The 12,826-nt window shown below is 56.9% G+C and overlaps 1 protein-coding gene across 4 annotated transcripts in view; it reads right to left on the reverse strand.

The window, feature by feature from the left end:
• Nucleotides 1–12,826, reverse strand: part of PCBP3 (poly(rC) binding protein 3) — a 277,993-nt gene that overhangs the window by 26,089 nt on the left and 239,078 nt on the right. For all 4 annotated transcript variants that reach the window (XM_062175040.1, XM_062175028.1, XM_062175047.1 and 1 more), the window contains 4 exons: nt 6,787–6,941; nt 4,494–4,517; nt 3,505–3,537; nt 2,651–2,767 (listed from right to left, as the gene is read on the reverse strand). In XM_062175040.1, coding sequence (XP_062031024.1) covers nt 2,651–2,767; nt 3,505–3,537; nt 4,494–4,517; nt 6,787–6,941 — 329 coding nt within the window. The remainder of the gene's footprint in view (nt 1–2,650; nt 2,768–3,504; nt 3,538–4,493; nt 4,518–6,786; nt 6,942–12,826) is intronic.

The following is a 12,826-nucleotide window of genomic DNA, read 5'->3' on the forward strand; positions in this document are numbered from 1 at the left end:
GCAACCACACGCCCCAGCCTCTGCTGCCCTTGGCCTAGAAGGGCCAGGACTTGGCTTAGGATGCCAGCTCCCGTGATGTCTGTGTCCACCTCCATCTCAGAACCAAGCCCCAGGAGGCCAGAGATGCCCCACATCCATCACCTAGGAGGCAGCCCAGCTCCAACGTGCTACCCTGAGCTCCCCATGCCTCGGCCTTCACCTGGGCAGACAGTTACAGGCCATGTTCAGCATGAAGCCACTTCATAACGAGTCTGCTGTGCGCAGAAGATGCTGGCCGACCCCCTTGCATGCAGTCCCAGCACTCCAGCACAGTGGCCTTGTTCATCGCCACACCCCTGCCCTGCCCCTTGCCCAGGACCCAGCCTTCACTGGGGAGACTCCTGCAGTGAGGACAGGGAACCAGCTCTGGGTCTGGACTGGCTCCTTGGTTGTTGATTCCACAGGGCCTGGGCTGTGGCATGGGTCCCTGCGTTTCTGGCCTTGTTGGTGAATCAAGGTGTCCCTTTTCAACCCTTCTGCTGGGAGGGTGACTTGTGTGTCTGTCGCTGGAAGACCACTGGGTAGGGCGTAAGCCTGGAGTCTGTGGCTCTCTTCAAACCAATGTCTACTCGAGCTCCACAGGGCTCCCAGTGAAACTGGGCGCTGGCCTTCTTTATATCCATGTGTTGTGTTGAAAGCGTGACTGACAAGTGCCCAGCTCCACACCACGAACAGCAGCTCTTTTCTAGGTCTTCACATGCCTCTAGCATAAGCTACTTCTCCGGGCACCAGGACACCTGGTCCTGCTCACCTCAGACTAATGCCTTATGCACGTAAGGGCAGTATGTGAGGCCTCTCTGTACACAGAGAATTCTTCACATTTGCCGCTGCTGGAAGTGCTCAGACGCAAGTTCTGAAGCAGGCTGCCCTTGACTGAGGTGCTCTCCTGGAGGAACGGCTGCTCCACTGCTTAGAAAAACAACCAGCCCAAGGTCACACTGGTGGGACCATACAACCAGAAGTGACTGGCAGAAGACTAGCGGCTCCACCCTGCCTTGGGTGAAGACAGAGCTGCCTACGCCCCTGGCAGGAGCAGTGGCCGGCTAGCTACCGAGGCATCTGTGCCTCTGCTGGCGTTCCCTGCTGTCCCAGGTCCACGGGATAGGGTGCCATTGCTGGAGAGAAAAAGCTACCTGGCTCTCTAGGGTGGAGGCTCACAGCCTGTGGGTTTGCCCTCTTGGCCTGGGCTGGGCAACTGGAGCCGCACAGGGAGTGCTAGCTGCTTCTGTGTTCGTCACAGCGGTCATGGAGCTGCTCTGCTCTGCTTTATCCAGTCTCAGGGCACCCACACAGCTACTGTCGCCGGAGAGTCACCTTTACTGACCCGGTCATTTCCTACAGCTGAGAGACAGCCTAAAAGAGGAAGCTGAGAAATGGAATATATGGACAACAGCCAGGCCATAGATTATGAAAGAACACCAGGCCACAGCCCCTGCAGCCACCACACAGGACGCTAGACCCCAACCTCTGCCGCCTCAGCTCAGAAGAGCCAGGACTTGGTGAGTGACAGCAGCTTCCCTGATGGCTGCCCCCTGCTGACTTAGGCCCAAGCAGAGGAGGCCTGATGTTCCTCACCCAGCCACACAGGGCCTCAGGTGCAGTGAACAGGGAGCACCCTGGAATCACCCTTTGCCACTCTGTAGCTCCCCTCCCCTCCTGCCCGTGACAGTGGCTGAGCCCAGCTAAGCTCTGTGCTCCCTTGGGAAGAAGGTCCTTGTGTAGTCCCACAGAGGCAACTTCATTAATGCCTGCTGCTCATTTCTGGCAGAAAAAAATTAATTTCCCAGCTTGATCACCTTCTTTGAATGAAGCCATTAAGTACATTTCTAAGTAACTTTCAGCAATTTCAAAGAAATTGGAAATACATAAAAACACTGAGATTCAACTCACTGACACAGTACAGAAAAGTGAAGCACACCCCCCCACACACTCACAGCAGCATGCAAACACACACGTCTGTGTCTGCACCTTTATTCCTCTATAACTAAGCCAAGTCACACACAACCCCAGGGGAGGTGCTGGCCTCTCCCCAGGCAGAACACAGTGCGGCCGAGTCCCTGGGAGGCAGAGGAGCTAAGAGGGAGGGCCTGTGGCCAAGCAAGGCATCCTGAGTGGGCTGGGCTGTCCCTGTGTCCAGGTCAGCTGCTGTGGGGGCCTATGGGGGTGTGTGTGGAGACCAGGGTCAGGCCAGCCAAAGCTTCTTCAATGGCCATGTGCAGGGCTGGCTGGTCACTGGAGGTGTGGGGATAGCCCCAGGGTCAGTGGCAGCAGTGTGCCCTGGGTTAGGAGGTATGGGGTGCTGCTGAAACTCAGTGCTTAGGGGCAGGGTCTGAGGAAACGCGAGGGAAGCGGCCTCTCCAACATGCTCGTGCGGGAAGTGGCTGGCTTTAGAAGGAGGAGAGGGAGGTGCTGGCCACTCCCCAGGCAGAACACAGTGGGGCCGAGTCCCTGGGAGGCAGAGGAGCTAAGAGGGAGGCCTTGTGGCCAAGCAAGGCACCCTGGGTGGGCTGGGCTGTCCCTGTGTCTAGGCGCAGGGTAAGAGGGACTGGGGAGCCAGCTGAGACCAGGCCCATTCACCACCAGGCTGCAGTGCTGAGCAGGCACACCCTACCTCCTCAAACTTGTATGCAATCATTGCAAAGGCCTTGAATATGGCGTCTGTTGGGCCTGTGATGGTCACGATTCTCTCTGGGCAGTTTCCTTCTGAAATGTTGATTCTTGCACCACTCTGGGGGAGGGAGCAGAACAAACCTGGATTAAAACCCCTGGGCCAACACCAGCAACAACTGATGCAAACAGCTCTTGGCCCTGACTGGCAAACCTCACCCCTGAACAGTGAACTTGATGAGTAACCCCCTTTATAGTGAACTTTTTTTTTTTTTTTGACAGGCAGAGTGGACAGTGAGAGAGAGAGACAGAGAGAAAGGTCTTCCTTGGCCGTTGGTTCACCCTCCAATGGCCGCCGCGGCCGGTGCGCTGTGGCTGGCGCACCACACTGATCCGAAGGCAGAAGCCAGGTGCTTATCCTGGTCTCCCATGGGGTGCAGGGCCCAAGGACCTGGGCCATCCTCCACTGCACTCCTGGGCCACAGCAGAGAGCTGGCCTGGAAGAGGGGCAACCGGGACAGAATCCGGTGCCCCGACCGGGACTAGAACCCAGTGTGCCGGCGCCGCAAGATGGAGGATTAGTCTATTGAGCCGTGGCGCTGGCCTATAGTGAACTTTTAATGAGCAAAAGGAACCCAAGTGACCCCTTGGGAAGCCCCTGCCTAGTGTGCTGTCAGAGGGGACAGGCCCTGAGCTTGCCTTCCTTACACTTGTGCCCTGGGGCAGAGACCCCATCCCTGCATACAGGGACAGGACCCCAGCAGACCCCCGAGGGCATGGACAGAGCCATCAGAGACCCTCCAGCCTCAGCATTCTGCCCTAGCAGGTACAGAGCATCACCCAGAGAGCCATACTCACCTCTTCACGCATCTTCTTCACAGTCTCTCCTTTCTGGAATAAAGATGAAACAAAAAGGCACCACTTGCAACTCCACCGAGGACGGCACAGAGCTTGGCAGAGCCCTGAGGTACTGGGAGCTGTCCCTGAGGACCCCGCCCAAGAGGCAGCAGCCAGTGCAGTGTGGCCAATGGGGAGCCGTGTGTCTCAGGCACACAGGCAGTCCTGCCCCAGCTGCACCGTGTACTAACTAGGCCAGCAGGCTCTGTTCTCTGCACAACCTTGTGGGAGCTGGAGAAGGTGAGTGGATTCCCACTGTCGTGCAACTGGCCAGGGTGGGTAGAAAGGGTCTGTGGGCCTGGAGGGATCTCCATGGTCCCTATATCCCGTATGGAGGCAACTCCCTGAGATATCCTCTCAGAAGTTCTCCTGAGAAACAGTTAGGGCAATGAGCCCCTGGAGGACCCCAGGTATGGAGGATGGAGGGAAGGACACCAGGGACCTCCAGAGATGGATACAATGCAACCAAGTCAGGGAGGCAGCTGCTCCTCCCACAGCCCCTCCTCCCCAGGGGCAGCAGCTTCCAAAGCGGCCCTGACTTTCCCCATGAGAATGCATCTTCTATTCTAGACTGGAAAATACAGGGGTCCCTCACTGCAGACTGCTTAGGTCACAGGGTCAGGGGAGAACGCCAACCAGGTAACAGTCTGGGAAGGAGGGCCTGCTTCCAAGAAGTGGGCAGCATGGCTGCCAAGGTCACTGGGGCCTTGCCAAGGTGGGGTCAAGGGAGCATGTCCCTCAGCAAGTTCCCAGAGAGCTGGGACCAGCTTCAAAAGGTGCAGTTTAAAGCAAGGAGGGAACACCCACAAGACCGTGCAACCATGGTGCCCCCATGGGAGACCCCAATGTCACCCAGCACAGTGTTGAGTGCACCCAGTACCAGGACCGCTGCCGTCCTCACTGTCCCCTTGGAGAGGTCCCAAGAGAAGCAGAGTTCATTCAGTAATTACCTTGCCAATGATGCTTCCAACTTCCTGTAGGAAAATCACAGAGAGACTATGTCACAGAGCAGAAGGAGGACAAACCCTGCAGAATCCAGCCAACCTTCCTGGCACAGTTAGAGGAGAGAGCCCAATCAGGCTGTCTGTAAGAGGCCAAGCCCAGAAGTTCCCTGTGCACCTGCGTCACCCAGGCCTGCACAGGGCTGACTGTCACAGGCTCCCAGCAAGGGGAGAATGGCTAGCTGCTTTCTAGATGAACATCTCAGAAGGCATCCCATAGACATTTAAGGCCTCAGGGAAACACTGCAAGAAACAGATGAAAAGTAAAATCTCCCCCAATTTTGTGACTTACAGAAAGTTTAGCACTGCTACTGCTATGTGACACTGAAATACATCGCCACAGGTGTCAGTCCAGCCCGCATGGTGAGGGCACACTGAGCAGGCTGGGGGTCACACCTTCCTGCCTACTCCACCCACCGTACAAGGCAGGGTGGCCTGGCTTCTTGCCACAGAGAGTGAACCCTTTCCAAATCCATCTTGCTTTCTTTATTACAATAAAGTCCTTACTAAGTGACTAGGTTTCTAGTGGAGGCCACAGGTGGGTCACGTGCAGCAGCGACTGTGGAAGGTGTGACCCTGCTGTGACCAGAACACATCTTTACCCCCCAGGGACAGCCGCTGGCAGCTGTGGCTCCCATTGCTGCTGCTGCTGGGGACCCTGAACTGACCTTAGGAGCCCACGGGTGGTACACAGATGCTTGATGGCACCCACAGTGGGGAGCAGAAAGGCAGGCCGTTTTCTCTCCATCCCAGAAACGGATGTCCCTCCTGTAGGAGGGCAGGAGAGTGTGCCTTCTGGAAGCTGCAGGCACTGGAGCACAAGCCTCTACCAGCCTCCCCCATGGAAGACTACATGCAGCTTCTCAGGGCAGCAGCACGGGGCAGGAGGAACTGGGTGACCCTGTCCTGTTGGGCTGGAACTCACAGCGCTCTCTATATAGACAGCCATAGAGACATATGCTGTGGTGTGTATCACAGAAACATGTGTAACTCCAGCTCTGCAGCACAGATGTTGCAGGGGCTCTGACCCTGGCATCCAGAACCACTGTCCACTAACGGGCCAAGGTGGAGTCCAGGGCCTGTGCAGGGAGGGACAAGATGTGCCAGAAAGCCAGATGATGCCATGAGAATGGTGGGGCCTTGCCGCAAGGACTTGGCCATCATCTGCTGAGTCAGGGCAGGAAAGTGCCAAGATGGATTGGGACAGTTAGGGAACTGAAAGGTGAGTCCTGTGAGAAAAACAACAAACCCGGGGCCCAACAAGATGTGAATGAACGAGTGGATGAACATCTTGAGAGTCTGGTGGCACACATGATGTCCCTTAGACCCACCCAGTGATCACCCAGCACCACCTGGGCCACCAACAGGAAGATTACTGTGACATCCCTGCCAATGGCTAGGGGACCTCAGATGGCAAGGTGAGGACATACTACAGACACACTGGGCAGGAGTGCTCAAAATTCAGTCTAGCAGGGATTATTTCAGATCACAGGGACCAAGGGAGGTGACAAGGGCAAGCTCTGTGTGGCTATGCCTGGAGCACCTTGCTACTGGGAGCAGCAGGGGATGACATAGCTGAGGGCCAGGAGGCCAGTGTGTATGCAGTATTGGCTGGACACTCACAGGTACAACCATGGTACGCAGGGAAAGGCCACACATGTAGAAAACACACACGCAGGAACAGGACAGGTCGGAGGCAGGGCCTCCGCTTTTTCTCGACGGGCTCCAAGAAAAGCGTCATTTGGCACATCAGCTGCTTTGTAAGTGTGAGATTACTTAAAACAAGAAGCAGGGGCTGGTGCTGTGGCCTAGCATATAAAACTGCTGCTTGCAGTGCCAGCATCCCATATGGGCACCGGTTCGAGTCCTGGCTGCTCCACTTCTGATCCAGCTCTCTGCTATGGCCTGGGAAAGCAGTGGAAGATGGTCCACATCCTTGGGCCCTTGCATCCACATGGGAGACCTGGAAGAAGCTCCTGGCTCCTGGCTTCGGATCTGCACAACCTGGCTGTCGAGGCCAATTGGGGAGTGAACCAGTGGATGGAAGACCTCTCTCTCTCTGCCTCTCCTTTTCTCTCTGTGCAACTCTAACTTTCAAATAAGTAAATCTTAAAAAAAAAAAAAAAAAAAAAAAAAAAAAAAAACCAGCAGCAGCAGCAGTTACTCCCAGCCAGGCCCTCAGCTTGGGTGTGGGCTCCTCCCTCCCTGAAGGGCAAGGGCAACACCTCTGCTGTTCTGTTACCTTCCCGTGCATCAGCAGGCGGATTGTCAGGGTCACGTTCAGGCCACCTTCCGAGACCTTGGACTCCATCTTTCTCCCAAGATGCAGCTGGGGGTGGTGACTTACGGTGCCGAGGGTGCTGTGAGCAAGGATGGATGGGGCCCAGATGGCGTCACCTGGAAAGAGAAGGCACAGCAGCTGCTACCCAAGGATCGTCCCATGGCCCATGCACACCCAGGGAACTCCCTGGCCTCCAGGTGGGGGTGGGACAGGCTTTATCTGCTGGGAGCATGGGCACTTGGTAGTTCAAGGATGGGCCTTGGGAAAGTCCACCAAGTGGGATCCCAGCCTCAGGTGATTAACCCTGCCCTTGGCTAAGTCGCTCAGTTTCCAGGTATGCAGGGAGCTTCCACATTACAGGAGCACCTCTCAGAAGCTAGAGTGAAAGCAGCCAGCCCAGTGATGCTTCAGGGAGCACCTGCTCCCCACTGCACGGGCTGCTCCTGTCCTCTAGTTCTGCCCATTTCTCTGTCCCAGCGGGGCTCCTGGGACACCAGGATGCCCTGCTTTCCCCCTTAGGAAGCCAGCAAAGCACAAGTATCCAGACCCCTCCATCTAGGGTCACCTGCCATGTGGATTCAGCTCTACCCATGGGGCTGCTGCACGTGGCACACCCCTCTACAAGCCAGCGGACACTGCCTTACACACACACAGTGCACAGCAGCGGTCTGCGGCAATCACACACTTCTGTGGGTGCTCGCTCAGTGCTTAGCCCATGGGCCAACATTAAGGCTCCACGTTATGATTTTCACACAAAGACCAATTACTGGCAGCAAAACTGAATTAACCTGTGGGAAAGTGAAATGATCACTGGTGACAGCCCAGGCCTGGGGCATTCAGGGTGAGGAGCCGCCACTCCCAGGAGCCCCCCAGCCCCCCCCAACAGTGCTCCACAGGAGTGCCCAGGTGGGGCCCTTCTCAGGGAGGAGCCAGGTTCTCCCTCTGGGGCTGGAGGGAGGGCCTGGAGCCCTGGAGGAACAGGAGAGAGAGAGAGAGAGAGAGAGAGAATGGCAGCAAGGATTAGAGAGAAGTGCGGGCCAGCGAGGAGTGGGGTGCATCTGGCATGTCCTTGGGAATGCAGGGCTGTACGGCTTAGAGGGGGCAGTGGGCTGCAGGACCTGCTCTGAGGGCAGCAGGAGCCCCTGGGCAGAGCAGTGCTCACGCAGCTCTTCAGAAGTGCAAGTGTGTGGTCTGTAGAAGACCCTGTATGGGGTATGGCAAGTGTGTGGTCTGTAGAAGACCCTGTATGGGGTATGGCAAGTGTGTGGTCTGTAGAAGACCCTGTATGGGGTATGGCTGGGGCCTGGAGAGCCACAGCCTGGCACATAGCTGGAGACAGACGAGGACATGAGCAACCCCCGGCCACTTGGAGACCTGAGGGTCATGGACAACAAGGTGCCTCTCTGAGGACAGAGGAGGGGCTGGCTTAGGGAAGGGTGCAGTGTTGTCCAGGAATTTGGTTCCATGTGAGGCCCACGATTGGGGGAGGGGCAGGAGGAGCCACTGGGCAGGGAGTACCATAGGGCTCTGGGAGCTACACATGCCTAACCAGGTGTGCACCTGAGAGGTGGCGTTGAAGGAGAGGCCACGGTTCCCTGAGAGGAACCACGGGCCACACTCCTCCCACACAATCCCATGGAGGCCTTCCCTAAGTGAAGCATCACACCACACATGCGGCTGCCTAGCAAAGTGCTGCAGAACAAAGCCCTTGATGCTGGCATGTGCCCCTCCCCACACCGGGCTGCCAGGGCACTGGCCTCTGACTTCACCTGGACAGATGAGCAGCTAAGCCACACACGGGAGAGACTATAGGTTAAAAGTGGCAAAAAGACCATCAAAATATTTCTGCTTACAATTTGCTGAAAGGAAAACACAAGAGAGCTCAGGAACAGAGTGCATTGCCTTGGTGATGTGTGTAAGGAGACACGTGTGTGACAGCACACTGGAGACCAGGAGTACCCCGGAAGGAAGCCACAAAGCTCTGACGCATCAGTGAAACACCATGGCACCAGCACTGCTGCACAGCCGGCAAAGCCGCAGCCTACAGTGTCGGGATGCCGGTTCCAGTCCTGCTCCACTTCCGATCCAACTCCCTGCTAATGTGCCTGGGGAAGCAGGAGCAGATGGCCCAAGTACTTGGGTACCTGCACCCACATGGGAGACCCCAAAGAAGCTTCTGCTCCTGACTCCAGATGGGCCCAGCTCTGGCTGTTGCAGCCATTTCAGGGGTGAACCAGTGGATGGAAGATTCTCTCTCTCTCTCTCTCTCTCTCTCTCTCTCTCTCTCTCTCTCTCTCTGTCTCTCCCCCACCCATAACTCTGCCTTTCAAATAAATAATTCTTTTAAAAAAATAAAAACACCATGTATTAGTCACCTGTAGTTTAAAAATGTATTTCAGGTAACTTTAACAATGACAGCTGTTAGCTTCTAACTATAATGAAACGACACTAGGTGAATAACTAGCGAGGATTTAAATAGCCCGTTTATAGGGTGCATCACACACCAATGCTTTTTCTTCTCACCACCCAATACCACTACTGCAGCTATTTACGTCAGAACTAAGAACTCACCAGCCGCCCACCAGTGCTGAACACACAACACCGCACAGCGGCACGGGAACAAGCACTCCTGCCCACATGCCCGAGCCCATGCACTTCCCTCGCAGCCTCAGAAGAGGGCTGGCTGGAGACAGAGTAGAGAGCACACACACGCAGCTCCGAGGAGGTAGTGGCACCAGGCAAACCCCTCCTGTGCCTCCACAGGCGCCCTGCAGCCAGCCCAGCCAATCCTGTGCCAGGATCCGGGTTTCTGCTGAGGCAGATTTACCCGCTCCCGTGAACTGGACCAGGCTGCAGCCAGCCAGTGGCTCTGTGCCTCCTTTCTAATTAGAAACATCTCTGTCAGGGGGACAGCAGGGCCCTGGGCGTCTGTTATGTAAATGTTTCCAGCCCAGCAAGGAAAGTGGGTCAGCTCCTGCCAGGGGCTCTCGGGCTGCAGGCTGTCAGCAGCCATCAGTCACACAGGCCAGTGGCTGTCTGCATCAGCAGGCAGAGGGAGAGGGAGGCACCCTGTGGACTGGGGGGTGAGCAGCATCCTGCACGGCGGGCGAGGCCACTGCTGACTTGGGACTCGCGCCTCACTCCCAGAGGGGCAGACCTCTTGACAGATGCGGGGTGAAGAAGACCTGCCGCCGACAGGCCCGGGGGCTCCTGTTCCTGCACTGAGACCCTGGGAGTGCCCAGGGGCAGCTGCTGCTCCCTCTCAGCTCATACTGACCGTGGATCTACAGTCCGAGGGGCAGCTCTGTGGGCTACCAAGGAACGAAGGGTGAAAGTGGCCGCCAGAAGGAGTCCCGCAGGAAGCAGAGGCCACGGTGCAGATTCACCGGAACCCAACCCCTCCTGAAACCCACCCACCCTGGCCCTGCTGCTCCAGCAGGAAGCAGAGGCCACGGTGCGGATTCACCGGAACCCAGCCCCTCCTGTAACCCACCCACCCTGGCCCTGCTGCTCTAGGAGCTGGCAGACCTCACGGCCCTGACTTCTCTGCTCTCTTCAGTGTGAGGGAGCTGATAAGTTTTTAATTCATTGGATGGGAGGGAGAAGAGAAACAGGTGTGGTCGCCCTATAGGGGCAGGGGTTCCTGGTCTCCACTTGCTGGGATCTTGTGCAGCCCATGACTCAAATGCAGCTGTGCAGGGACATTGGCCACAGACTTGCCTCACCCTGGCATGCATGCTGCGGATGGACTCCCGGACAGCAGCCTGGGCCCACCCTCGGAGCTTTTTTTGTTTATTTATTTTAAATTTACTTATTTATTCACTCTGTGCAGCCGCAGGGACTCCTGTGTCCTAACTGTGACCCACCTGAGTTGTGTCTGACCTCAGGCCCACATGGCTCCCGGTTCTCATGGGTTCCATCCTTAACAAATCCCAACAGTGCAACTACAGCCCCTTTCCCAACCACACTCAATCCCACTCCACAGCAGCAGGGAGTGCTCCTCCAGCAACACGGACCCCATCTCCTCGGTGCAAACCTCTTCCCTGGCTCTCTTGAGTCCTGCCCAAGTCTGCATCGCTGCCAACTGCCGCAGGCCCTGAGTGGAGCCCCACACAGGGTCTCCACACGCCCCACCCCTTTCCTGCACCCTGGGAGGCCCACTCTCCCCACCTCCGTCCCCAGAACTGCCTGCCCACCTCTGACTCACAGCCGCCTCACAGCACAGCCCTGAGTTAGTGCCTGTAACAGTCAGTGGGGAAGGTGGCAAAGAGAACGAGGCTGGGGGAAGGAAGCCGACAGAGGGGAGCAGTGGGGCACCGTGGTTCAATGGGCAGGCCCAGCAAGGGCTCCTGAGGGCTCCACGCTGTTTGAGAGGCCTGGGGACAGCTCCCAGGCAGTGGAAAGAGTCAGGGCAAACGGCCTGAGGCACAGATCCCCTGAGGTCAGCATCCACGGCGGGGCTGGGCCCTGCAGACTGCCCCAGCCATGAGGACCTGCCTCATCCCTGTCCCTGTGGGCCCGCCCGGCCCGCCACGCCACCCACACCTGCTCCCCTCCTCCCAGGGTGCTCCTGAGTGCACGCTGCAGGTCAGGTCTGCCTCAGGGGCTGCTCCCAGGAAGTAGGACTTGTGCTTGTGCATGTGAGCAGCCAATGAGCTGCTGCTCTCTGCCTGGCGCCTTCCACTCGGCACACCTGGAAGACGGAGCTGTTTTGAGCGCACCAACCGTTCATTCTTGTAATCATCGAGTCGCATTCTGCTACACACGCGGAACCCACAGCCTGCTTTCTGTTCCGTCACTGGAGAGCAGCTGCACTGCTCTAGAGTGGCAGAGCTGGAGGCGCACGCGTCATTCTTGAGCGGACGCTGCCACCTGCTACGGCAGACGCTAGGGGTCGAAGAGCTGGCTCACCGGCAGGCATTTGTTGAGCTTCATGAGAAGCTGCCGAACGCCTTGCAAAGTGGTTGGATTATTTTACTTTCCTATCAGCAGTGCACAAGGGTTCCAGCTTCTCCACACTCACTCTGGTTTGGGAATAGTCAGGCCCTTTCACCTCAGCCACTCTAAGAGATGTGCCGTGTACCCAGCTGGCGGGCACAGCTGTGGCGCAGGAACAGCCTGAGCTGGGGACAGAGCCCTCCCCATACCCCGCCTCTCTGGATGCATCTGTTCCACCCTCTCCTGTGGCAGAGGAGCCTGGGGAACATGGCGGCTGCAACAGCTCACGTCTTGTACCTCCTGTCCAGGTAGGACAGGCCCAGGTCAAGTCTGTAATGTGCAGAGGAAGGACGCTGGCTGCCTTGGTGTGAGCCACGCACCGGAGCTGGAGGTGAGGGGTCCTGAGGCCCAGCCTCAACACAGGGACCCACTGCAGGGTGCAAAGTGTTGCCACAGGATGGAGAAGGGCCGGCTGGAGTGTCTCCACTCCTATTAGGGCAAAAGTAGACTCCAGTGCTACATCTGCTTATAAAAGCTCCCCAAGGATTCCAAGTGTTTGTTCTCTAATGCCAGGTTGGGGGGGCTTGGGGGGATCATAAGCCCCATGTCCAGATAAAATCTCCACAAGCTTGAGTGCCCTTCCAGCAAGAACACCAGGGCCATGCCCCTCCCTCGGGGACACTAGTGCCTGCCCCAAGGCTAAACGGTTCTTCTGTGAAGTACCAGCACAGGAGCTCGCTGGGGAGATGGAGATGTGGGTTATACAAAACCAGGCACCATCTCAGTGCTCTTGCCTGGGGCTGGTGCTGGACACCCTCTGAGAAGAGTGGCACTCAAAGTGGGTTAGGCGTCATGAGGCTACGGCTCTCTGGAAGACTGGAAAGAGTCCAGCCACGATGGAGGGTGACCTGGCCAAGCACACCAGCTGAAAAATCTGTTTGTAACCTTTAAACCAGAAACTGTCTTTGCAGAAGTAAATCTCTCAAATGAAATAAAGAAAAGGGCATATAGTCACGCCAACATGCATGCTGAATGGTGATGCGGCCACTGGAAACCCCTCAGA

This window comes from Lepus europaeus, chromosome 2, assembly GCF_033115175.1.
Source record: "Lepus europaeus isolate LE1 chromosome 2, mLepTim1.pri, whole genome shotgun sequence".
In the NCBI taxonomy this organism is placed as follows: domain Eukaryota; kingdom Metazoa; phylum Chordata; class Mammalia; order Lagomorpha; family Leporidae; genus Lepus; species Lepus europaeus.